Raw genomic sequence first — 27,570 nt, forward strand, 5'->3', positions numbered from 1 at the left:
AAGTGTATCCATCCCAAATTTCAAGTTCATGTTCATGGGTTTGAATAAGAAGAAGAAAAAGAGAGAGCTAGCAAGAGATCAACACATACCTGTTTTGTGCCATTTTCCTTGCTATGTAGATGTGTCTGATTCTATTTCTCTGTTCATGATGAGTCCGTAAGAGCTGATCCTTTGTTTTATTCAATGTCGTATTCTCAGAACCTCACACAGTGGCCGGTATGTGGTTTATGATTAATGCTCAAGGGTGAATGAATTAATGAGTGAATGAATGAAAAGACTTTGAGCCAGAAGTGTTTCTTCATATTTTTAGTACATACTATGAATCCTGAAACAATGTGTTTTTGAATAGTTTTTACACAAATGATACTTAGCCAGTCAAAAAAGAAAGGTTTCTTTTAGTACATTCTTTTTTAAAAAATTTTTTTTAACGTTTTATTTATTTTTGAGACAGAGAGAGACAGAGCATGAATGGGGGAGGGGCAGAGAGAGAGGGAGACACAGAATCGGAAGCAGGCTCCAGGCTCCGAGCCATCAGCCCAGAGCCCGACGCGGGGCTCGAACTCACGGACCATGAGATCGTGACCTGGCTGAAGTCGGCCGCTTAACCAACTGAGCCACCCAGTCGCCCCTCTTTCAGTACATTCTTAAGAAGTACGATTGACCAGTTCAGTACTAGTTGTCAACTTCCTTTTTTAAAATTGTTTTTAATGTTTATTTAGTTTTTGAGAGAGAGAAAGAGAGAGAGGGAGAACTTGAGTAGGGAAGGGGTAGAGACAGAAGGAGACATGGAATCTGAATCAGGCTTCAGGTTCTGAGCTGTCAGCACAGAGCCTGACACAGGGCCCGAACTCATGAATCATGAGATCATGACCTCATGAAGTCAGAAGCTTAACCCACGGAGCCACCCAGGTGCCCCATAGTTGTTCAACTTCTTATCCTGAACAGTGTAATTGTACAGTTTCTCACTATCTATGGGAATCAACCTTATTTAAATGATAGAGCCATAGCATGCTATTAACCCTGGGACTGGCCCAGGTGCAGCATATGTGCATAACCAGGGTAGGGAGACAGGGTCAGTTGGGGTTCAAAGAAAAGGCCTCAAAGCAGGTGGATCTAGATTTAAATTTTAGCTCTGACACTACCTAGCTCTATGGCATTGGCAATCACTTAACCTTTCTAGGCCTTTCTTTATATCCTCATCTAGAAAATGGGCATAAGAACATTCCAAACTTGCTAAGTTTGGAATAAGGATTAAGTGAGATAACAGAGTGCATGTCACTACATGTGTCAATATAATTTTTCCAGCCTCAACTAACTCCCAAGGACAGGTGTTCATTCTTAGTTAAGAAGCTAGTCAAAAACCTTTGTTCTTATATCTGAAAAACTGAGTTTTGGCTTTGCTGTGTATTATCTGGAATACCTCCTTATCTGTCTCATTTTTTTTCCACCTGTAAAACTAGAGCATATTTAGTGTGATCTGTCTACTTCATGTGGATTTAAGAACAGCTAACCTAACAAATGAGAGAAGAAAATAGCTTTGAGCTGTTTAAATGAAAGGTGCCACAAAAATCAAATAGAATTCTATAGATAGTCTAAACTCAATTTAAACCAAATCTGACATAAATTCATTATAAGAGTACAGGTCTCTGTGGCCTTATTCTTTGTGATAACCTAAGAACATTGAAATACTTTGCTGATGTGACAAGTGTCTAGAAACACTATTTATCAAAACAAGATAAATTGCATTCAGAAAATAAGCATATAACAGCTTCCTCTTGATGATCATTTCCATGAATCAAAAGTTTAGTGATATTCTTAAAAGACATAGTTCCTGTGACAAAGCATTGCAAAATATGCCATTTAGTGTAACTATCATATTTCAAAACACATGCTCCAGGAATTGACGTAAGAAAACCATAAAGTTTCAAGAATCAAAGTTAAATATGTGAATACAGTAAATCTAAGCTATAAGCCAATAATAGCTTCCTGGAATTTTCAAGAGCTAAAAAACCTTAGGTATAACCCAGTCCATTTTGTTACAGATTATTGATTTTTTTATTTTTTCATTTTTTTAAAAAAATCAAATATAAATTTTATTTTTGCATAAAAGTTAATTTCAATAAGCTGCGTGGTTTTTTGGTTTTTGGTTTTTTTTTGGTTTATGTGAACAGCTGAAAATGTGTATGGTACATTCAATTTTTTTAAATATGAAATTTATTGACAAATTGGTTTCCATACAACACCCAGTGCTCATTCCAACAGGTGCCCTCCTCAATACCCATCACCTACCCTCCTCTACCTCCCACCACCCCCATCAACCCTCAGATTGTTCTCCGTTTTCAAGAGTCTCTTATGGTTTGGCTCCCTCCCTCTCTAACTTCTTTTTTTTTTTTTCCTTCCCCTCCCCCACAGTCTTCTGTTAAGTTTCTCAGGATCCACATAAGAGTGAAAACATATGGTATCTGTCTATCTCTGTGTGACTTATTTCACTTAGCATAACACTCTCCAGTTCCATCCACGTTGCTACAAAAGGCCATATTTCATTCTTTCTCATTGCCACGTAGTATTCCATTGTGTATATAAACCACAATTTCTTTATCCATTCATCAGTTGATGGATATTTAGGCTCTTTCCATAATTTGGCTATTGTTGAAAGTGCTTTTTTTTTTTAAAGAAAACAAAGTTTTTCTAAAAGTAACTGTTCAACACATAATTTTGTCACAGATATTGTATTTTTTCTTTAGTTTTTTTTAATGTTTACTTTTGAGAGAGAGAGAGACAGAGAGAGACAGAGACACAGAATCCCAAGCAGGCTCCAGGGTCTGAGCTGTCAGCACAAAGGCTGATGTGGGGCTCAAACTCATGAGCCATGAGATCATGACCTGAGCTGAAGTCCAAAGCTTAACTGATTGAGCCACCCAGGCACTGCTGTATTTTTTTATTAATAAAATAAAATAAAATAAAATAAAATAAAATAAAATAAAATAAAATAAAATAAAACAATGTAAGCCAATTAGTGGGAATCAGAGAGCCAAAACAGGAGTCCAGTTATGTTTCATGAGCTATTACACTCTCAAAATTTTAAAAATCAACAGAAGTATATGAAAATATAAGTTAGAATAGAAATAAACTTCACTCTTGGTCAGACTCATAAAATATCTTTTAGTTTTAGATTCTGAAGTCTGTAATATTGGATTGTAAAATAAATAAGGAAAACACAAAAAAGTTTGGAAGCGACTGATAGAGTGATTCAACAGGGTGACCAAGAATGCCAAAACCTCAGGGTCGCCTGGGTGGCTCATTTGGTTAAGCATCTGATGCTTGATTTCCGTTCAGGTCAATATCTCACCATCATCGGATCGAGCCCCACATCAGGCTCTGCTCTGAGCATGGAGTCTGCATGGGATTCTCTCTCCTTCTCACTCTCTCTCTTTCAAAAATAAATATTAAAAAAAAGGAAAAGACTGCCAGAACCAGACACCTAAACTAAGCCTGAATTAGCAGAGTGGCTGGACTCCCAAATTAATATAATCAGTGAATAAATGGAGATAGGAAAACTAAGTGTTTCTTAAATGGCAGCAGATGCATTTTCTTAAGTTGCCCTAGTTGTTTTCACAACTTTAACCTTATTTAACTACTAATGTGGGATTTCCAAAATTCAAATACTGGATCCTGAGACAGGAAGCCCATGCTTTTGAATTCATATCTCAGTTTAGAATTCCTATTTTCATTTTGCATAAAATATAATGAAACATCACATTCATTCTTTACAGAAATATCATTAAGTACTGGACCAAAATAGTTTGTAAAAGGTGCAGCCAGCATAGATATTTGTATGTTCCGTGTAAAATTAGATGTGTGTATATATACGTGCATTTGTATATTTTCCATGCATGTATCTCAATACTGAATGTCTTTTTTTCCTTCTTCTAGGGCTGCCATAAAATACAGAACTTTAATAATGTAGTACCTGAAGGCATGAGCTTGAGCTTTCTCATAGCCTTGGTTTCAAACAATGGAGATTACACATGCGTTGTTACATATCCAGAAAACGGGCGTACCTTCCATCTCACTAGGACCCTGACTGTGAAGGTGGTAGGTAAGCATGGTTTTGTACTAAGTGCACACAGCAAAATGCAGTAATTTTGTTTTGGCTCTTGATAGTTTATTACAAACAGGTATGTAAATTCTATGAGAAAAGAGGTTGATCTTTTTTGTTCACTGTGCTGGAGCCACAACACATTCCACATTCAGAGTAGGCACTCAATACCTATCAGTGTACCGCATGAATCATTGGTCTATATGAATGAATGAGGAGTGGAAACAGTGCCGGGTGAATCTGTGTTCAACTTGTACCCTTGCCATTTATTAGCAAAATGCCTTTGCTCAGGGTCTCAGTCTCCTTGTCTGTCCTCTGGGACTAAGAGAACCTCACATTCAGTATAGTTGGGAATATCAGAAATAATATATATATTATGTTAATCCAGTTCCAGGCAAAGAGTGGAAACTCAATGAATTGTAGTTAATATTATTGTCAAAAAAGTGTTGTATTTGAATTAAATGAGCTCTGTCTTTCTATGTACTGGAACTGTTGTAGATGGAGCTGCTTGCTGGCAGGGTTCAACCATTGCTTTGCCACGAGAGAACAGGTGGTGGGAAATGAGGAAAGTGGAAAGGACAATATCCAGGCCAGAGTCAAAAGACTATCAAATCCAGAAATCAAGAGGACCAGTGTCAGGATAGGTGGCAATTAGGGGAGAGCCCTGAATACCCTGTGCCCATGGTATTCAAAATGAGAGCATATCAGAGTGAAAACATTTCACACCCCATCTTTTCATAGATGTCATTGAGACACAACAACACAAAGTAACCTGTTTTGGGGGCTCCTGGGTTAAGTGTCCTACTCTTGTTGTCCGCTCAGGTCATGATCTCAAGGTGGTGAGATAGAGCACTGTGTTGGGCTCCATGCTGACCACTGAGCATGGAGCCTGGTTAGGATTCTCTCTCACCTTCTCTCTCTGCCCCTCCCCCACTCCCTCCCCCCTCCCCCCTCAAAATAAATAAATAAAAATTAAAAACAAAAAAAACAAACAAAAAAAACCAAAGTAAACTGTTTAGAGATGCTCTGTTAGTGGAAGAAGTGATTCCAAATCCCAGGTTTCTTATTCTTGGTTCAGGGCCTTCTCTACTAGTTTGACATAATTTGGGCATAAGTTTTAAGGGCTTTAACGTAATAGTACAAATAAAATTCAAACTGAAAAATTTTGTAATCACCTCTCCCTCTTCCTACTTTTGGAATAATGCTGAGCTGGGAACTAATTCAGAAGAAAAATCAGACAAATTTTTAACTTAACATGAATGGGGATACCAGGTGGCTCAGGTCATGATCTCACTGTTTGTGAGTTCAAACCCCATACTGCACTGACAGTGTGGGGCCTGCTTGCTATTCTCTCTCTCATTCTCTTTCCACCCATCCTGTGCTCACGCTCTCTCGTTCTCTCTCAAAATAATAAACATTAAAAAAAAAGAGAGAACTTAACGTGAATGGACTTAAAAAGCCAAATGAATAATCTAACCTTAAATTCATCTTGGAAATTATTTCTGATATAGATTCTTAAATTCAGGATTAGGAAAGTTGAGAATAGGCATGCTTGGTCACCTTTATAAATACGGATGTTGACAGATGCTGATGGGAGGTGTGGTTCTTATCTAACCTTCAAGCAAAATACAAGTTTGTTTTTTAAAGCTGTGAAGTATTGAATACTTATTATATACCAATAGGATACTTTAATATGCATTACTTAATTTAATATGCATGATTTAATTTAATTCTTATAATGAACCTGTGCAGTGAGTTTAATTATCCTCCATTTAGAGGTGAGGAAAATTAGCTTTTGAAAGATTAAGTAACAACCCAGAGTCATATGGTTAGTACATGACCAACTAAGGATAAGAACCCTGGTTGTTAAATCTTTGAAGCCTTTACTCTTAAACATGACACTGTAAAACCCCGTGGGGGGTTTTTTCTTTCAATTTAGAAATATAGAATGTTATAAAAAGCAGCAATCCTAGGAATTAACAGTCAACTGACACAGACATCAGGTAGACTTGTGTGCTGGCTTCATAAATGTGATTTTGAATATTCCATTTACGTATTTGTTTACTTAATATTTACTTATTTAGCCAAGTCCCATACTAGATGCTCAAGCATGTTCTGGAGAAATATGTAGAAAAGAAACAATTGAGTAAGACATGAAAGCAATTTATCTTATACTATTAGAAGTATATTTCATGTAAGCTTTGGAAAGCAAAAACACTGGTTAAATCTTCTGTCCTGAAACATGGAAGCTACTTAGTATTTTATGTATGTCTCTTTGTTTTAAATGAATGAAGTGTTGTAATTTACTGTATATTGAGCTATTGGCCCTGTCAGGAAGAATTGCCAAACGATGCCAGGAAGTTGGACAAAAGTTTACAAAAGAGCAAATCTTGGAAATGGGTTATGAGAGATAAGGGCTACATGATTTAACATCATCTCCCTTTTGTCTCTTCCTCTCGAACATAGGCTCTCCAAAAGACGCATTGCCTCCTCAGATCTACTCACCCAATGATCTTGTAGTCTACGAGAAAGAACCAGGTAATTATAGCTGTGCCTCTTAATTTCAGTTAGATTCTCTTAATTACAAGGAATAAAGTGTCACCTAAGTTAAAGTATGAGAATAGAGGGCTATTGTAGGGAAACAACATGAAGTGAAACTTGAAATGGTGTCAGAAACGAAGGCAGCTCTGGGGATTAGCTCCTTCGTCCATCTCTTGGGTGTCTCTGGGATTCTCGGCTTCTCTCTCCGCAGCTGCTCCCTTCTTCCTCTGTAGTGGCTCCCCTCTCCTGATTAGTGATTTCTGTGTGATGCACACATTAGCTTGCACAGGCCTTGTGTTTTCCAAGACTGCAACATGAGCACAAGACTTCCTTTAAGCTTTTGCTCCACTGCAGAGGGGCGAGGGCAGGAGCTCAAAGGAAGACTATGAATTTAATGGATAACAACTGGTAGACCTCATACAGCTTGATCAGAACACTATTGGGTGCTTCCTGTGGCTGTCTGGGGCTCCTTTTGGTTTTCATAATTTTCCATTCTGGACAAAAATCTTCTGTGACCAACCGAATAAGGCATAATTTGTTATTCTTCTGGCTCAAAGCCTCCCACAGTTAAACTGAAAACCATAGAAAATTTTAAGAGTTTCTATATTGTATCCTTTACAATAAATTCCCTCCAAACCCAATGAAAGGTATAAAAGAACATATTTTTAAAATCTACTAAAGATAGCAGAGGTTGTGATCAAATGTAGGTAGAAAACAATGATGCCCTCCTAAAATTAAGATAAAGTTTCAAGTAGTGAGCTTCCTGTAAAACAAACAAACAAAGAACACCCTAAGAGGTCCGCCGACCCCAAATGGACCACATTTCCCAGAATTCTCAGTGGCTTTGTATAGTAATATGTACATTCTTCCTGCTCTCAGGTGAACCCTTACGAATGATCTAGTGTGTTTCATCTACCTCTACCTACCGTATGATTGCAAAATCTATGTTCATGTTTCCTTCCTGCATATAAATATAGAAACTGAAGGGGAAGGCGTAAGAACCATGCATCTTAGAGGAAGGGATGGAGTAGGACCACTCAGTGAGACATACCTGAGTTCAAATTTGGATGACAATATAATTTGTCATCTCAACCTGCACACTTTCTGAGAGTGAAAGCAGCTGATATCAATAACTAACTAGGAAAGCAGGCATAGAACAGAGCTGTCCTGGGTAAGCTGGAATGGAAGTCATTCTGGGTCAAATTCTGGTCTGCCACTTATTGACAATTTCATCTAGGAATGGCATTTAACATCTTTAAGCATTAGTTTGCACATCTATAAAAGGTGGATTTTAAAAATACCCCATAGTATCTTATTAAAATTAAATGAGACACTAATAAATATAAATATTTATCACAGCAAATTATATAAAGGTCTTAGTATGCTGCTGCTTTTTGTCTCATTATTATCATTTTCTGCCTCCGGATCTCCCTGACCTCATGTTCTATCTTGGAAAAATAGCAGAGAATGTTATTCATAAATACTAATGTTTATAAATATATAAATATTCACTATATATATTAACTACATATAATATTCACTATATATAAATATATATGTAAATGATATTTAAACTTGTTGACTGCACCCTTATAGCCGGATCTGACCTGCCTCTCAGCATTGGCATTACCCTGTATTTTCTGGGCCAAGCTCCAACAATCTGGAGAACCTCTCCTCAGTCACTGTTTATGAGGGAAATAAAGGATAAGAGTAGTCCATGGACGTTTAGGGCTCCAAGTATGTTGACAGAGCCTCTTTGAACAAATACTGTTATAGTAGAATGTACATGGATTGTATAAAAAGATGGTCATTCTGGAAATTTGGTATAAAGCTGCTCCACCTTTTTTCTTGGTTTGTTTATTTTGTAATGAAGTATGGTACATTACTGTGACAGGCCACTTGAAAACTACTTAGAAGTAGAGTTTTAAGTATACTTTTATAGCTTCTGATTAATCAGAGTGGAACCATTATTGCCATGTGAAGGGTACACCCTGATAGGTTAACTTGTTATTTTAGGTGAGGAGCTACTCATCCCTTGTACAGTCTATTTTACTTTCCTGAAGGATGCCCGCAATGAGGTTTGGTGGACCATTGATGGAAAAAAGCCGGACGACACCAATATTGATGTAACTGTCAATGAAAGGTACTGTTGGCTCAGACAAGGGGTGACCAACACTTGTCCTCAGTCTAATGCCCTTGGGTATATACTAATCATTGAAAGTAACAACCCTGACTTTTCCCCATCATTACCAAAAATCAGCAAGATTTTCAAGTCTTTAGTGGCTGCATTCCAAAGCAGAATTCCTGGATTTGCAATTCAAGACCCAGATACCTTCTGATAATCACACATTCATGATTCTCCCTTCAGAATAGATGGGATGTGTAGCCCACATGCATGAAAAACTACAATATAGGGCCCTGGATACGTGTAAGCTGGTCAGTGTGGCCCTGTTCTTTTCTTTCTCAAGTCTGGAGTCTAGGCCTCTGTATTTGTGCCTCAGCTAAATTGTGTGTTTCTTGTCTTGCAATAAGCATACATTTCCTTTCTTCTTCCTCCTCATTCTTATCTCACATAGCATGCATGTCACCTTTATAATTGATAATCATTTTTTAAAATACTGACTAAATACATTCTTTAAATTTTATTTTTAACAAGCTGAGTCATTTTATTTATCTTTTTTTTTTTTTGTTTTAATGTTTGTGTTTTAGAGAGAGAGCATGAGTGGGGGAGGGACAAAGAGAGAGGGAGACTGAGGATCCAAAGCAGGCTCTAAGCTGACAGCACAAAGCCTGATGTGGAGCTCAAACTCATCATGACCTGAGCCAAAGTCAGACTAAGCCCCCCAGGCACCCTCATTTTAATTCTAGATAAATATAATTTTTTTTAAGGACATAGGGTTGGCAGGAAGGAAAATACGGGTCTTTGAAAAAAGATTCTTCTGGAAATGAAGCAGACAATTGCAAGATAACAATTGGTTCAGAACAATAATAAATAAAAATCAGCAGCTGACCAACTACATGACAAAGTAGTTCTAAAACCTCAGGCCTTAACGTGATGTGCAAATAGATCTTTGGCTAGTTGAACTTCTAAGAATCAAAAGATATGTCTTTCCTAGTAGTAAAGTCAGACTTTGTGCAGAAGTTACAAAATGTCTACATTACAGCAGGTGCTATGCAAGATACTTAGTCCCTAACTGAGTAGATTTTATCGGAGTAAGAGTGATAGAGCAGAAATTTCAATAATTGTGATAAATGTAGTGATTGGAAAGTATTAGAGGTTATCAGAAGCTTCAGTTAAGGAGTCCAGTCCATTTTGGAGGATTAGGCAGTGCTTCTCAGATGGTATAGTACCTACATAAATATTTGAAGGATGAGTAGAAGTAAACCAGGTAAAGAAATAGAAAGAATGTTCCTGGTAAGAGGAACATCATGTGCAATGGCTGGATGTTAGAGAAGCAGAGCATATTTAAAGGTACAGAAGCAGCCTCCTGAAATTAGAGCAGTTTTTTCAGAAGGAACTGATTAAAGATGTAGCTGGAGGCACAAAGGGAGAGTACTGATCATTTCAGGAATTCTGAACATTGTGCTTTCTATCCTCATAATAATAATGAATGAATGATATGAAAATCATGATGTTCCTCCTTGCTGCGATTTCAGCACAACTCAGTGTTCCTGGTGGAGCAGTGCAGTTGAGTTTAGGCTAAACTCATCATAAGCTTTGACCAAGTTCTCACGACTGATGGTAAGCCTTATTGGAAGCAGAACCTGGATGTCAGCCATAGGAGAGAGATTTTGTTTTCTCTTCATAGCAAGTAGTTCCCAGGGATTTTAGATCTTGATCTTGGACCCAAAGCACTTGATCTTCGACATGGAGATTTAGAGGTATTTATTTTTCATAAAGCTTACTTGCTTTGAGAAGTTTCTTCCTTTAATATGTTAAGATTGAACCCATGAGCTTTCAGCATTTTGACTAAAATATTCTACCTGTGTTCAAAACTCAAGCTTTGGGAATCCCTGAATTCAAACATATGAACTATTGCTGTGTATGGTAATAATAGCCTATATGTATATTTATTTAGCGTTGTTCTGATACTTACGCATTGACATACTCAATCCTCACGGTTCTTGAGTAAGTTAATACATGTAATACACTGTGTAGGCATTGCTATTTACCTCTTTCAAAGAAGGAACGCAAGACTTTGAAAGATTACTTACTGTGCTGAAAGTATATAGCCAGTAAGTGACAGAGATTGGATCAAACCCCAAATGGATCTGGCCTCAGAAGCTTCTTTCTACTCTGATACAGAATCCTGTCTCATAAGTTTGTAAGGAGACATTTTGCTTTGAAGAGAAAGCTATAATGTGTTACCAACAAAGAGATTTGATCTAGATACTGGGATTGTGTGTGGTATAAAATGTAAGGACTGCTATTGGAGGGGCACCTGGGTGGCTTAATCAGGTAAGCATCCAACTCTTGGTTGCAGCTCAGGTCATGATCTCATGGTTTGTGGGATCCAGATTCCTTCTCTCCCTCTCTCTCTCTCCTCTGCCCCTCTCCCACTCACATGCATTCTCTCTCTCTCTCTCTCTCTCTCTTTCTCTTTCCCTCTCTCTTTCTCAAAATAAGTAGATAAACTTTAAAAAAAAAAGAATGGTATTGGAATCTAGAGTTATTCTTTCTTTGTAACCATTGGATCACGGGCAACACAGCCTATGGGCATTCTGTCTGCCTTCATCTAGGGGCTCTGTGGTTGTCTACTTGTCTGATTCACACACAGCACATGGCCCTGCAGCCTTGCTCATGCTTTGATTTTCTTTCCCCTATTTCTAGTATAAGTTTGACTACAACAGAAGATGAAACGAGAACTCAGGTTTTGAGCATCAAAAAAGTTACTGCTGAGGATCTCAAGCGCAACTATGTCTGTCATGCTAGAAATGCCAAAGGGGAGGTTGACAAACCAGCCAAGGTGAAACAGAAAGGTAATGGATGCACTCAGCAGATGAGTCTGTGAACTCCAAACGTAACATTGTGGTGAATAAGGAAAAAAAGAAAAATTGAGAAGACAGTGCTCCAGCACCTAGCACATCTGGCATATAGTAAGGAATCAGAGATGAGTTGAAAAATCTTGAAAGAAAATATCCATCTATGTGAAGATACTCAAAATATTAATTCTTATACTCTTAGTAACTTAGTGCCCAAGTGTGGCTTAAAAAATCCATGATTATTAAAAGGAGGTATAATTTTATATCAATACAGTCATGAAAAATGAAAAATAAAATATTTAAAACTACCAAAGATATAATAAAACTGGTAGAGTTACATTTTGTGGTGAATTGTAAAGACCCTTTTAGAAACCATTGATGGCAGAGTTCAAGGGTCATAAAAATGACCATATCATATGACTTAATACTTTTGGAATTTTTCCTGCACAAATAACAGAAAGAGAATTATGTACCCATCGCTATTCTTAGAAGCATTATCTATAATAATGAAACATTATAAATAGCAACCATCTAATTATATTCAAGTAGTTAAGTAAGATATAAAATATTTCTTCTCAAAAATATAATTTTAAAATGATCATTTTAAATATTATGTAACAGCATTCAAGCAGGTTTATAATATACCGCTAGCCACAATTGCTAAAATGAAAATTATTTAAACAATGACTTAAAATATGTAAAAGGATTTCTATGTTGCTCTTACTAATTTCTTCTATAATAAATAAAAATGATAAAGCTCTTTTGTGTGAGCTGTTGCTACTGAAACAGAGTGTGTCTAAAATTATCTTTGGGTCTCTCACCTAACACAGAACCTCAGACAATTAATGCCTTCAAGAATGTTTTTCAGTGATCTAGAGAAAGATCATGATGATTCATCACATGTGCAGTCATGTCATTCAGAATCATCGCGGATTCTAGTCTCCTATAATATGTATACCAAAGTAAAAAAACAACAAAAAAGAAGTTAATACATAATTCTTACATTTTGCAATGGGATTTAAACCTTTTTTAAAGCTGATGCAAAAACAAATTTCACCTTAACATTCCATTACAATCTAGAAAGTAAAAAGCAAAGTCCTGGAGTATATATGGCACTTAAGTCTTAGTGGATTGGTTCTGGATAGTTCATTGCTTCAGCACCTCAGAAGCCAGTGTAAAACAACAAGACTCAACCAGATAATATAAGGCAGTTTCCCAAAGTTCGTTCCTAAGAACACTACTGGGACTCTTTATAGTACTGCAATTCAATATTTGTACTCTAAACTCAGAGGGCCTGTGTTGGAATCCTGGTTTCTGAGCATCCTAACTCTGTAACCTTGAAAAAAATCACTTAACCTCTCTGACCTTCCATTTCTTTATATTTAAACTAGGCAGATGATACCACTCTCTTATAAGGTTGTTTAAAGCACTCAGCACAATTACTCGCTTTTATACAAATATATTAAATGCTCAACAAATGTTAAGTCTACTTATTTCCACCAAATTTTCACAGGTGTTATTTGACAAAGGCTTTTATAATACATAAAGTATCTTTAAACTCTAGATTAAACAAAATCAATCAAGTTACTTTAGTCAAGGGCCCCTGAGAATCTTTCATGTGTTAACATTTGGTATGAATATCTGCAGGGAGTTGGAATATAGGAGGCAAATATACTTTTCAAATATATTTGACTTCAGATTCCTGGAGAATGGAGCATTTTGTGGGACTCGTTTTCTGAAGCAAGCATTTTGGGAAATAATTATAGGGGATAACAATTACTTATTGTCAGAGAGGATTAAACAGTCAATTAAAATCATGTTTAGTCTAGGAGTGATGCAGAAGTCGGCCTGCCAGAGGTACATGAGTAACTCCTGTCCACAGAAAGCCATGCTCTGAATGGTTATGTATGAATGGTATCAGGGATGTGAAAGGACAAGTATGTCCACTAGACTGGAAGATCTGTGCTGATATTACATCAGTATTACAGATAATCTAGTCTGGTCTGCGTACATCTCGTGGTACCAGAGGTGTGTGTTTGTTACTTGGCTTCTGTTCTGGACCAGGTAATGCTGCAATTCAGTGGTGATACCTGAGCTCATATTAATACATTATACATAAGGATCCTTCTGGATTCGTTGACAAAGCATTCTATGTCTTTCATCAAAAAGATGACAGGAAGGGCTCCAAATAAGAATTTACTTCGATAGGTCTTTGGACCTAATAGCTCTTTGGATGGCACAATTTCATCTAGTCGGTTAAAGCAAAGTATTAAAGGAGACACAGCTAACATAAACATGTTAAACATGCAGTTGTTTTATAGAGGAGACAGGTGGGAGCTAAGGCTAGATGTGTGTTGAACTTTATGAGAAACTGCCAAAACTATTTCCAAAGAGGTTGTACTATTTTATACTTCCACTAGAAATGAATATAAATTTCCATGTTCTACATATATTCTTACCACCTTTTGAAGTTATCAGAGTTTTCAATTTTAGCCATGCTAGTAAATGGGTACTGGTATCACACTATATTTTTTAATTTGCATTTCAGATACTAATGATGTTGAGCACTTATTTTTAAAGTCTTCCTTTTTAAAAAATGTTTTTACTTATTTATTTTGAGAGAGAGAGAGAGCACTATGCCTGTAAGCTGGGGAGGGACAGAGAGAGAGAGAGAGAGAGAGAGAGAGAGAGGGAGGGAGAGAATCCCAATCAAGCTCCACACCGTAAGTGATGAAGTCAAAACTGTTGTCTTCCTCCTTTTTTCTTTTCAAAGAGTTGGCCTATTTCTGAAAACAATATTTTTCTATAGATTTTAGTATTATCTTGTGAATTTCTATGTTAGAGCCTGCTGGGATTTGATTAGAATTGTATTAAATTTGTAAACCAATTTGGAGGGAATTGAAATCTTAACAGTATTGAGATTTCCAATCCATGAACATTATATGCCTTTCAATTTATTTAGTTATCATTGATTTTTCTCAGCTTTTTTTTAAATTTTTGGTTTTATGTGTACAGGTCTTACACACATGTTAAATTTACCCCTAAATGTTTTGTGTTGCTATTGTAATGGTATTTTAAAAATTTCACTTTTCAGTTGCTCATTGATAGGAAATAGAAATGAGTTCATTGATTTTTATGTATTGATCTTGGTATTCTGACTTCCAAATTCAATGATTAAATAGGGTTTCTGTTTATTTTGTTTTTTAGGTTCCTTAGCATTTTCTATACACTTGATCATGTTTACAAGATATAAACATACTTTTACTCCTTCCTTTCCAAACTTTATGCCTTTGACTTCTTTCTTCCTCTGTCACTCTCTTGCACCTCCAGTACCATGAACAGTAGAAGTTATCAGAGTGACCATACTTGCATTTTTCTTATCTTAGAGGACATGCATTCAGTTTTTATGTGTTAAATATGATGTTATTTTAGGTTTTTTTTTTTTTTTGTAGCTGGCTTTTATCTGTGTGAGAGAGTAATCTTCTATATCTATATAATGAGTATCTATTGAAATTTAACAAATTCTTGGCGTGGTTTTATTTGAATGCATCTTAATTAGGGTTCTTTAAACTCCTTGGTTCCGCAGCACCTGTGTGGCTCAGTCATTTAAGTGTCCGACTTTGGCTCAGGTCATGATCTTGCAGTTCTTGAGTTTGAGCCCCATGTTGGGCTCTGTGCTGACAGCTCATAGCCTGTAGCCTGCTTGAGATTCTATGTCTGTCTTTCTCTCTCTCTGCCCCTCCCCGCTAACATTCTCCCTCTCTCTCTCTCCCTCTCCTCTCTCTCTCTCTCAAAGATAAACATTTAAAAAAATTTTCTAAACTTCTTGGTTCCATAAGTTTATGTTTTTAATTTAATTTGAAATATTTAGCCATTATTTCTTTAAATATGTTTTGCTCACTTTTTCATTCATTCATTCTTTCCTTTTCTTCTAATAGCTCTGTTAAATTTAGTATAGACCACTTGGGGTTGTCCCACAGATGACTGAGATTCTCATTTTTATTTTATCCTTTCCTGTGTTTCAATTTGGGTAGTTTTTAGTTTCCACTAATCATTTATTTTTTGATGTTTAATCTGCAGAATTTTAAATTTCAGAATTGTATTTTTCAGTGTTTGGATTTCCATTTCTCCATAAAAATACCCCTATTGATATTTTTTAGTTGTTCTTTTGTTTTTCTTCCAAGATCTTATTTAAGTTTAAGTGAGTTAATATACAGTGTAGTATTGGTTTCAGGAGAGGAATTTAGTGATTCATCACCTACATACAACACTCAGTCCTCATCCCAACAAGTGCCCTTCTTAATACCCATCACCCATTTAGCCCATCCCCCACCCACCTCCCCTCTAGTAACCTTCAGTTTGTTCTCTGTATTGAAGAATCTCTTATGGTTTGCCTCCTTGTTTGTTTTTCTATTTCTCCTTCCTTTCCCCTACATTCCTCTGTTTTGTCATCTTTTTTTTAATTCAACAGGAATATTGATAATACTCATTTTAAGTGCTAATTTGCTAATTCCATCATATTTGTCAATTTTGATTCTGTTTCTTTTTTTATTGGCTGATTTTTCTTGTGATTATGGGTCTTTTCTTGCTTTTTATTGTTTTGTTTTTTAATCATATGCTGGCCGTTATATGTATGCCGCATCGAGTGTCTGAGTTTTTAAAGTGAGTGTTGTCTTTTTTCTCACAGGTAGTTAATTTACTTGTCTAACAGCTTTTTTTTTTTTTTTTAAGAGTCCTCCTTATCTTTGCAGGACCTTACATCTGAAAAAAATAGCCTTTTCTTTAAGGCCAGATTGGATTTATCTAGACTGGGGTCTCTGCTTAACACATGGGGAGCTACCCAAAGCTTCTTCACTCCAGTCTTAAGTACCCCAGTCCTGCATGCGCACCTACAGTTGTTCAATTCCCAGTTTCCTAGCAGTTGTCCCCTTCCTGGTAGTTTTTCTTTCACTAGTAACTGTTCTTTGCCTGATCTTGTGAAGTGTCATCGGCCAATGCAAAGCTTTATATTTTTCCAAAGACTTGAGGTCACCCCTTGCAGATTTATAGAGTTCTTTTTCTACACAGTTTTCTTCCCTCTTTGCCCAGGCTTGTAAATTCACCCTAAGTCAGTAGTTCTGAATTCTGATTTCTGTCTCCTTAGCTCACTGTGATGACTGTATTTCTTTTTGGTTTTCCCCTTTCTATGCCACAGTCTAAAAGTGCCTTCAGGCAAAAAAACTAGGGTGATGGTGGGGCTCAACGTTGTTGTGTCCTTTCTCCCACAGATCACACACAGATCAACTGCCACTTATCCACCTTAGAAAAAACTGTCATTGTAAATATTATGGAAAGGAGGCTATCCCAGTGTCAATTGCTTCTCTAAGGCCAAATGCACAAATTTTACCACACTATGGTAGTCAAAGCAGGTCTGCAAGTTAATTCAGTTATACATCTCTGGTTTACTATCATATAGACAAAGCATTCTAATAGTTTGTAATTCAGGGAAATTGTCATTACATGGTTCCCAAAATTATCAAGAAGTCTCAGCAGTTTAGCAAAGAACACACAGGTTCTGTGGCAGGGAATACCTGGGAGTCCAAGAAGCTGTTGGGCTGGGAGACTCAGTGGATAGCAAGGCCCCAACTAATAAAGATAAAAATAATAAGTTAGGTTTCCAAGGAGAAACAAAATTGTAGATCAAGAGCTTGAAACAGGGTAAAAGACTGGAGCTAAAGTCCTGGATTAGTTTAACTCAGGGCGGTAGCTGGAAATGTGAGCTTTGGAACCTGTTATTATTGTAGAACTGCAAAAGGAGTGGAGGGAATTCTGATTCAGGGAGTAACAGCAGAGCAAGTGGCTAAATTTGGCAATATCCTAAATCAATTATAAGTGAGATCAAAGAGAGACGTGGTTTAGAAGTCCAGTTTGGTCAAATTGCATCACTCTTTCCTGATTGGGAACCCTTTTGTCTGGGATTGCATCACAGTAAAATCTTTATGCCAAAACATCAGAGGTCCAGCTGGGGCAGACAGAAAATGTGGGCTGAGGGTCACCCTTTCCCTGCAAGCCAGCAAAGCTTTATAGGAAAGCTTTTTAGAACATTTCCTGCATGTGGTTTAAGCTATTTAGAAATTCAGCCCTGTGGATTATTTATCTTAAGAGTTCAATTAGTTAAATAGCATTAGGAACTTCTTGATATCATCAATATGGCCCCACAATATGCGATCTATAAATATGACACATGTAATTCAATGACCCAAAACCAAATTAAAAATCCCCACAAAAAAAAAAAAGAAAGAAAAGAAGCAGTAGTAAAATAAATGTGGCAGAGGGAAATTCATGAAGGTAATTGACCTCTTGATCATTAGGCAAGATATCTATTGATATATATATATATATATATATTATATATATATATATATCTTAATCCATTTCAGGTAAGTGCATTCACTGACCTCTTTTTTTCACAATTACAAAATGTCCAGCCAGAGGAGCAAGAATAACTGAGCAAATAATGAAGATGACAATGGGAATTACCCCAGTGTGCTGTTAACATAACGTGTGCTCAGAAATACCAAGGACACAGCAATTTTCATGCCAGCTACCCAAATTGATCTTAGCAAATTCTCAACAACTGCACCAACATAGCTTTTGACATTTGATGATGGAGTTTTCTTATTTTAAACATCATTATTCATGGAATGAGAACAAGAATAACTGGTAATAATTCTGCACTGCGGAGTTCCATACTATCTCTGAGATAGAATAAGCATCCCGAGTTTAGGAAAATGAACTTAAAACTCTAAGATCTGCCCTTTAATTAGAGAACTTCAGGCTCAGCTCCAGGCTGCTTAACATTTCCCCAGTAGGATAGATACCTGTTTTAAAAGGGATTTTTCCACTAGTATATGACCAATAATTAAACTTCATGGCAGAGATCTCCAAAGATCTCTGGACTTTGGAATCAGGGAGCCTGGATAACAGTCCCAGCTTTGAACAAAATTCCTCTGTGCCTCACCTTGGCAAGCACTTACACAATGTTCAGGCGATCAAAGAAGCCTTTTCTCACTACCTGACCTGATACACCTCTCCTGCTCAGCCCAGCCTCTCAGTCACCTCTGTCACATTACCCTGGTTTATTTCCTTTATAGCACTGATCACTACCTAACATTAGTTGTCTTATTATTTATTTCCTTGCATTAGAATGTTAACTCTAAGAAGGCAGAAATCCTTTTGGTCTTATCCACCATCGTGTCCCCAACAGCATCTGGCAAATAATAGCTGGTAATAAGTAATTGTCAAGTCAACTAATACACAATTTAAGCCACTTGTGTTTCAGATCCAACTATTCTATTCCCTCTTCAAACACTTAGGCTTCATTATCACAAGCTAATAAGGCAACCAAATGAAGTTGCTGATATTGGAGGACTAGATTTCTTTTAAATATCCCAGAAGTATATGGTGTTATATCAGGAAATGTTCATTGAGATCCTCTGTGTTCTAGGGATGGGATGGATGAAGAAGACATAGTCTTTACCTAGAAGACAACAAAAGTATAGTTTAGTGGGAAGCAAGAGAGAGTAGAGAAGCAAGCTTGTAGACAAATTAAAATATAACACAAATGCTCTAATACAATTATAAACATTGAGAAGAGTTGAAATTGCTGCCAGGCAGATGTCAGGTGCAAGACGAGTTTTATTCTAGGAAAGCCTATACGAAATAATGACATTGGAGCATGGGCTTGAAAACTAAAGAAAGAGAAAGGATTATTCTTGCCAGAAGTCCCAGCATGAGCAAAGACATAGAGCTAAATCTTCCTAATGTTTTTGAAGAAAAGGCCATGGTAAATGAGACAAGTAGCTGGTGGTTTTGTCATAATAGACCTTGTTTACAGGGCTGAATTAATACGTATCTAGTTTCTAGGAAGTCAGGAATCATCTTATTCTATTTCTCATAATTCCAAAGAAACTGCTAAAACGCCTATCATATAAAAGTAAACAGATTAGGTGGGAATCTGTCCATGCCTGGATATTACAAGTTAATCTTCAGAATGTGTATCCTAGAACTATAAACCTGAGAGATACTTTCAAAGCCAAGGATACTTAGCATTTGGTAGATTCCTCTGTTTTCTGCCCAGTGAAAATAACATTTTTGAGGCTTTTTTTCTGAATTTATAGGAAAGGTAATTAAATTTCTTCCAAATGGCACTGAAAAGAAAATGGAATTAAGACTAATGGAAACACATTAAGATTTTCACTCAATCCAACTGCTCCTCCAGCAATTAAAATTCTATCAGTTTCATGGTCTTGTCTAGGTAGTAATAAGGAGTCCATCCCCAAAATGGACAAATGGAAGATGGAATCACACTTTTCAAAAATATTTTTAAGGAGATTCACTTATCAGATTGTGCACTGAATGACATGACCTTCTAAATCCTGCCCAATGCTAAAATGAATAAAATATACCCTTTATATGCCATTAATGTGTATTAATTTATGTAACATCAAAGTCTCCTCAAGTCACCTAATGGTTAAGAACGCCTGTGTCAGGTGCTGGAAACAAAAAGAGAACTATGACACAGTCTGGCATTAAAACCTAGTGCTTAATCCCTATCACGTTATCTCTGCTTGTTCACACATACAAGTCAGGAGCATGGCTCAGCTGCTTAGCTTACCCAAGTATTTGCAGGATGACAAGCCAGCGTGATCACCACGTAAAAATCAATTGTTTCTCTGTTGTTCCCTCCATTGATAGCTCCAAGATACACAGTGGAATTAGCATGTGGTTTTGGAGCCACAGTGCTGCTGGTAGTGATCCTTATTGTTGTTTACCACGTTTACTGGCTGGAGATGGTCTTATTTTACCGGGCTCATTTTGGAACAGATGAAACCATTTTAGGTGAGTAATGAACGTTTGATGTAAATACCTTCAACTGTCCTTTTCAGAAAGCATGTTGACTTGATAAAAGCTAGAATAACTGGGAGATTTAATCTAATTATCTTTTGTTTCGGCCCTTACTATTGAAAATCTTTCTAATGTATATTATTTTGCTTCCTTGGCTCAATATGTGTTTAGTCTAGGTTAGCCTGTCCAAATAGAAATATAATGCAAGCCACATATGTAATTTAATATTTTCTAGCGGTCACAGTAGGAAAAGTAAAAAGAAAGTGAAAATTATTTTAATAATATACCTTATTTAACCCAATATACTCAAAATACTATTATTTTAGCATATAATTAATATTTAAAAGCTGATGGTGATATTTTAATCTTATTTTTTTGTGGTCAAATGTCAAAATTTGGCATGTGTTGTGTTTTAAATTTACAGCATATCCCAGTTCAGACCAGTTGCATTTCAAGCGTCCGATAGCTACGTGTAGCTGTGTCTCCTGTAACTGGACAGTGTAGGTCCACTCTTTTTACTTAAAAGGGGTCCATGCACCAGCAACATCAGCATCACATGGGAGCTTGATAAAAGGAGGCTATTAAGCTAACCCCTATTGTGAGTCAGGATCTACATTTTAACAATATTCCCGGATGATTCAGGTGCACATTAAAGTCTTAGAAGCACTGCACTAGTGCACATTTGCCTGGTGACAGGCATGGAACAATGAAACATACTGATTCTTAGACTCATCCCATAAAGATTTTCATTCAGTAGGTTTGTGGAAGAGACACAGAACCTGTATTTTTACTGAGAGGTGATGTTTATAATCAGGCAACTTTGGGAAAGATGGGTTTATTGAATCTAAGTGTGTATATATATATATATATATTTCAAATGTTTATTTATTTTTGAGGTGGGGAGGAGAGGGCAATGAGAGAGAGAGAGAGAGGTTGAGAGAGAATTCCAAGCGGGCTCTGTGCTGACAGAGGGGCTTGAACTCACAAACTATGAGATCATGACCTGAGCTGAGATCAAGAGTCGGATGTTTAACCAACTGAGCCACCCAGGTGCACCAAATCGAAGTATATTTTTAATTGTGGTTATTTTCATGCATAAATAATTTAGACACTTTCTGAAAGTTTTGCTCAATTTATAATTCTAATATATCAGTGAGTGACAAACTAGGACAGGAACTGTAAATTTTCTGTATGGTATTCATTGCCAGTGTCTATGATTGACTATTTGCCTCCTGATTGTGTTAATTCATTGTCAAATGAGCCAAATCTCATTTATTCTCCACTATAAAAACTAAACTTAGTGATATGAGAGTAGTATACACATCAGACAAAATTTGTAATTACACCTTAAAATAGTCATTTTGCCTGGAGACCTGTCACAGGTGGGAAATCACATGAAATCTGTCAGATAATTCATACAGTAAAAAAAAAAAAAAAAAATGTCTAGTATGCAAAAGTTTGATTTAAGAAAAAAAATGCAATACTACTGAGAAACTCTTCTAATTTATATTCGATCTTTCTTCCTTTTGCCAGATGGGAAAGAGTATGATATTTATGTATCTTACGCAAGGAATGCTGAGGAAGAAGAGTTTGTGTTACTGACCCTCCGTGGAGTTTTGGAGAATGAATTTGGATACAAGCTGTGCATCTTTGACCGTGACAGTCTGCCTGGGGGAAGTAGGTATCTCACATGAGTACAAGTGATGCCACCCTCTGAATGGCAAAGGGAACCCTTAGTTTGGGGTCAGGTGTGAGAGTCATGGCAGAGCTCTATGTTGGCATCTTCGGATATTTAACATCCAATTGTTTGATGTAATAGAGACTTCTTTAGGAATAAAATTACATTGTGAGTTGTAGATTATTCAAGTGCCATTTATGGTTGTAAAATAGTTCCTCTTGTAAGTTTTAAGAACTCAGTGTCAGAAAAGTGTGGAGGCACAGTGGATTAGAACTCTATTAAATACCTCAGTTTTAAATGCTCTGCTTACACACATTTAGATATGTAGAAGGTTTAAGCAAATCTGCATTAGTTTCCCTAGAATGTTTTTTTTTTGTTTTTTTGTTTTTTTGTTTTTACAAACACTGAGTTTAAACAACATTTTTACAAAGGCTGAGGTGTACTTGATTTTACTAACAATGAGTTTGTGAAAAGAGTGCACGAAATCTCTCTTTATAGTACTCACTCATAATAATCAGATTATTTTCTCTGTGGTATTTGCTAATTTCCTTTTCTTCACTTTTGCTTTCTAGCAAGCCAATGCTATTCATATTCCCCTTTTTCTTAGGTCTGTTTCTTCCTTTCTATCAGCTTATACATTTGAGATGTAGTTTACAATTTTACAAAGGCCAGTATATTCTAGTAGTTTAAAAAAAAAGAAATTTGAATTGCTGAATGCTTTCAAGGAAAAGTACATCTCTAATTTTCAGATCCACCCAGTAACATACAAAGTGACAGTCCATTTGAGTCTGTTTTAATAAATACATAATAGCATTCCTAAACCCTCCGTTAAACTTTGTACTGTTGCAATGCATGTAATGTGTCTGATCTTCAGTACAACAAACTGATTTTCCTCCCCTAAAATCCTGTTTATGTTAGCCATTTGAGATGTTTTTGAAACTATTATATGAATAATGGAGATATAAAGTAGACTTAAATGTTTACGCTCATCTTGCATTAGCCGGACCACTTACTTTATCTCCTGTCATCACCTAGAAGTCCATCATGCTTGTGTTCTGCAGCTGATGTGTCTCTCAGGATCATTTTGCCAGGAAATGATGACTCGACTGAACAGCTAAAGGACAAATTCCACTCATTTTAAGACTTAAAGTCCTAAATCACTTATTCATCCATTTATTCATTCATTCTGCCATTCAGCAAATATTGATCACTTGGTGAAAAGTTATATAAAGGTATACAGTATAACAATGGCCCGCCAGTAGGGGTTGACAATCCTTTGAAGGATTCAAATTCCACATAGTTACTCTTGCATCTTGCTTTGATGGTAGGTCCTTGTGAGCCACATCCTCTCTGCCACTCTTCTTCCTCTTTGCCTCTGGTCTCTTTCCATGCGTATACATGGCCTGCCTCCAGCAATACTGCCTCAAGTACATAATTACTTATTCCTCAATTCTCCTCCAGACTGCACATGGAATTTTAATTGCAGGTCTTTCCCCTTGGCCTCTGTACCTGTTGAAGGTGAAGGGGCAAAATGACTACTTAGGGGAGTATCGTAAGCCATGAAATAGCTTCCCACAACACTCGTGTATTCCCTGGACTTGGCTCCTATTTAAACTCCAGGTAAAGGATTATACAATCCTAGATAAGCAGCCTTGAGGAGATGGATTATTCCCAAGAATTTAGTGACAGGAACTAATCAGAGCCCTTGATAACAGAATAGAATTACACTGAATTTCCATTTTCCCTGTTTCCTCTTCTTCTTTTCTGACCTGAAGAAAGTATTTGCCTGCTAGTGAAGGCAGACACATTAGCTAGCAGCTGCTGAAACACACGGTTTCATAGTAATGATAGGAGTTTAAGGAGAAAGATCCAGGGACTAATTTAGACTCCAGAGCAGTGAGCAGAATAGAAGGCTGAGCTGAGAAAGTGATGCCAGCCAAAATGCCATTCAGTTAGCTAGACTTTTTAAAGTTCCTATTCTAAGGACATAGACCAGTCTGAGTCAGGCAGGAGTCTGGCAACAAAGAGGGACTTTCAGAAAATGAACGTTCCTACTCTTGCTTTCCTGTGTTGGTGAGAAATGAATTTCCATGACTTTGTCTATGATGATTATCTTTTTAAACACCCACTGGCATTAGAGAGAAGCCACATGGGGTATCGTTGGGGAGAAAGGGCTCAGGAGCTGATTTGACTGGGCTGCAGCATGCCACATGGTTTGAAGAAATCGATATCTGTACAATTCATCTATTTCTCATAAAGCTTTTGAAGACCAAGGTCACAGAAGTATACTTGGCTTCATGCCTGTTAAGAATTCTTTTTTGGGGCGGAACATGTGCATATCGTTTTCAGTACCTTGGAGGAGTGTGGCATTTATTGGACAGAGTGGATCTAAGGATTAAGTTGTTGCAAATGTTCTTGGTAAAAATTTCACCTCAACTCCCAGGCTGTTACCCCAAGATCCCTACACTTGCTCCCCAAGTCCCAGTCTTTTGGGGAATTCTTGGCCAACACTAATCCCCATGGTGTTTTCTTTCTCAGTTGTCACAGATGAGACCTTGAGCTTCATTCAGAAAAGCAGACGCCTCCTGGTTGTCCTAAGCCCCAACTACGTGCTCCAGGGAACCCAAGCCCTCCTGGAGCTCAAGGCTGGCCTAGAAAACATGGCCTCTCGGGGCAACATCAACGTCATTTTAGTACAGTACAAAGCGGTGAAGGAGACGAAGGTGAAAGAGCTGAAGAGGGCTAAGACGGTGCTCACGGTCATTAAATGGAAAGGGGAGAAATCCAAGTATCCACAGGGCAGGTTCTGGAAGCAGCTGCAGGTGGCCATGCCAGTGAAGAAAAGCTCCAGGTGGTCTAGAAGTGGCGAGCAGGGTCTCTCCTATGCATCCTTGAAAAATGTATGAAAGGGACAATAACGAAATGGGTAAAAAAGAACCAAGGGCACTCCAGGAAGGAAGAGAGTCCCCTTTCTTTGTTCCCAACGTATTGTTTCACAGACAGAAAACAATTCTGTCCAAGCCTCCCCGGAGGGATAAATTCAGGGTGACTATGACTGGTCGTGGTGCTTCCTCAGGCAATACTAAGGTTTAGAATGGTAGTGCCTCCAGTCCGTCCCCAGTGTCTGATGGCACTATGTTCTTTGCAGGCAAAGGCTTAGTTGATGCGAATTTCCCCTCTCTGCCTCCTCCGTCCCTGTTCCACGTCTCCATTCCCTTTCTCATGTTTTATCACCTTAATGTTGTGGAGCAGCCTTTGGCTGTGGATTTCAAGACCCCTTAAAGATAACTCAGCTGTTAACAAGGTCATTGTGAGTTTCCAAGTACTTTTCATTTTTACTCATCAGTTAGAATGAAGGCCCACATTTGTTTTAGCTGAGGACAAGGAGCTCTTCGGCTCATTGTGTTGTCCAGCGTGCCCTCAAGGCCAGACGGGCACCCCTTTAGGACTATACAGAGCAGCAGCGTAACTGAAAGTGTTCCTTATGATGGTTTTAAAGGGCTCGCCTGTGGTTTCTACTACATCCCTTGTGTCCTCCTTCTCAGGTCATTGATGTCCTATTTGTCAACTTGAAAAATATACCATACGTTTTTTTTGTTTTTTATTTCAGTAAACTCCTGGATATCTGTAGGTCGACCCATATTTGTCACTCTATCTCCCCTGCCTATGGTACCTCCTATCAACCAGAGTTTGCAGGTGGCCCCACCCTTGGCTTAGTCTGACAGGAAGCTTCTCCTAATGGTGCTAATAGTGAAATAACAGCAAAATGCTTTTAGGGCATTTGCTGGCTTGTGAGAAAAGCACAGAACAGGGTGTTCAGCAATTTGTCTTTTAATCTCAGCCTTGCTAATGTGAATATTAGGAAAGTGATTTCTCCTCACTCGCTTCTGTCTCCCATTGTAAAATGTGGAAGTTAGACTCAGTGACCTTGAGAGTTGCTTTTAACATTAATATTCTAAGAGAATTAACTGGACCACCCAGTATTTTCGATATTTTATTCACTAGTACAGTTAATACATTCATGCTAAACAAGTCAGTGTCTTCCATGAAACTTGTTTTTTTGTTTTAAATAAAATTGTACTGTTATTAGGACTTGGAAAAGTGAAAACTAAGTCCAGAGTTTACAGAGTGGTGAATACACACACACACATACACACACACACACACACACACACACACATATATGCACAAACACATGAGTTATAAATGTATGTATATCTACATTGTGTGTATATATATATATATACACATGGATTATATATGTGTATATATGTATGTATATGTGTGTGTATACATATGTATATATATGTGTATATATGCACACACATGTGTACACAAGCATGTGACTTTAAATAGCTATTGACACAATATTACAAACCACTGGAACTCTTGTCCAGTTTTTAAATTATGTTTTTACTGTAGTGCTTTTGTGTCATGGTTTTCTGTACATCATTTGTAAATTCATAGCTCACAGAGTAGTAGTTGTTGTTAGTTATTGCCTTCCCTAAATTAGTATAAATAACTTACTGCTGCTACATTTGGTATGGGTGCAGTGGAATCTGTTAGGCACAGAGCTTCTATGGTCACTGCTAGGCAGTGACCAGACTTCTGGAATTAACTGATCATCTACTTTGTCATAAGTACATACACACACTTAGAGACTAGGCTGTGGTAATCTCAGCATTCAGCTATTGGGGAGATAAATCTCTACTTGGCCTGTTGGGTAATAGAGAAAAGGAAAATAAAATACCTATAGAAAAGCATGAGTATCCTATGAAACACCACAATCCATAATTTAAGGGAACCCTTATCCCAGTGTTATGAATGTTGATAACCAATTCTAAAACTATATACTATGTTTAAGTGCCCTTCTGCAGCACTAAAGTACATAACAAATTATTTCTCTATAGTGAAGGTATTATTTTTAATTGAAGAAAACAAAAACTTCATGAATTCTTGACTATAAAACTCTGGTATAGAGCCATCCTTGGATCTTTTTTGCCTATTAATGCTTTTCTTTATTACAAACCACAATTACTCCTCCTGTTAACCTTCACCCCCAAGACCAGGAGAGAGCTGACACTAGACAAGCTTTGAGTGTCAATTGCATGAGTTTTAGATAATGGAGGACAGTCCCCTCACAGGTGGCCATTCTCTTGCCAACGCTGCATTCTTTCTGCACTTTCGGATTCAATATTTATCCCAAGTGCTTTTGGGTACCCCTAGAAACTTCTTGATATTCTTTTTCATATTTATATACTGGTCTTTGATATTAAACTTTATCAAATGCAAAAATCGAAAGCATTTCAAATCTAAATGATATGTCTCATGCTCAGAAAATTGTGTTTTATAGTTTTTGTTTTGTTTATGTCCCCGAAGATAC

General features: G+C 37.2%; 1 protein-coding gene across 2 annotated transcripts in view; it reads left to right on the forward strand.

Annotated features, from left to right (window-relative positions):
- The window catches only part of IL1RAP (interleukin 1 receptor accessory protein), a 124,811-nt gene extending 98,532 nt beyond the window's left edge, over positions 1-26,279 (forward strand). For both annotated transcript variants that reach the window (XM_047100087.1, XM_047100088.1), the window contains 7 exons: positions 3,934-4,099; positions 6,566-6,637; positions 8,657-8,783; positions 11,472-11,620; positions 20,360-20,503; positions 22,043-22,186; positions 24,726-26,279. In XM_047100087.1, the coding sequence (XP_046956043.1) occupies positions 3,934-4,099; positions 6,566-6,637; positions 8,657-8,783; positions 11,472-11,620; positions 20,360-20,503; positions 22,043-22,186; positions 24,726-25,093 (1,170 nt within the window). In that variant the 3' untranslated portion in view covers positions 25,094-26,279. The remainder of the gene's footprint in view (positions 1-3,933; positions 4,100-6,565; positions 6,638-8,656; positions 8,784-11,471; positions 11,621-20,359; positions 20,504-22,042; positions 22,187-24,725) is intronic.
- Positions 26,280-27,570: the final 1,291 nt, after the last annotated feature.

The sequence above is a fragment of the Lynx rufus genome, unplaced genomic scaffold (assembly GCF_022079265.1).
Source record: "Lynx rufus isolate CCGP_SWC_20201006 ecotype Redwood Valley unplaced genomic scaffold, mLynRuf1.p SCAF_5, whole genome shotgun sequence".
Taxonomy (NCBI): domain Eukaryota; kingdom Metazoa; phylum Chordata; class Mammalia; order Carnivora; family Felidae; genus Lynx; species Lynx rufus.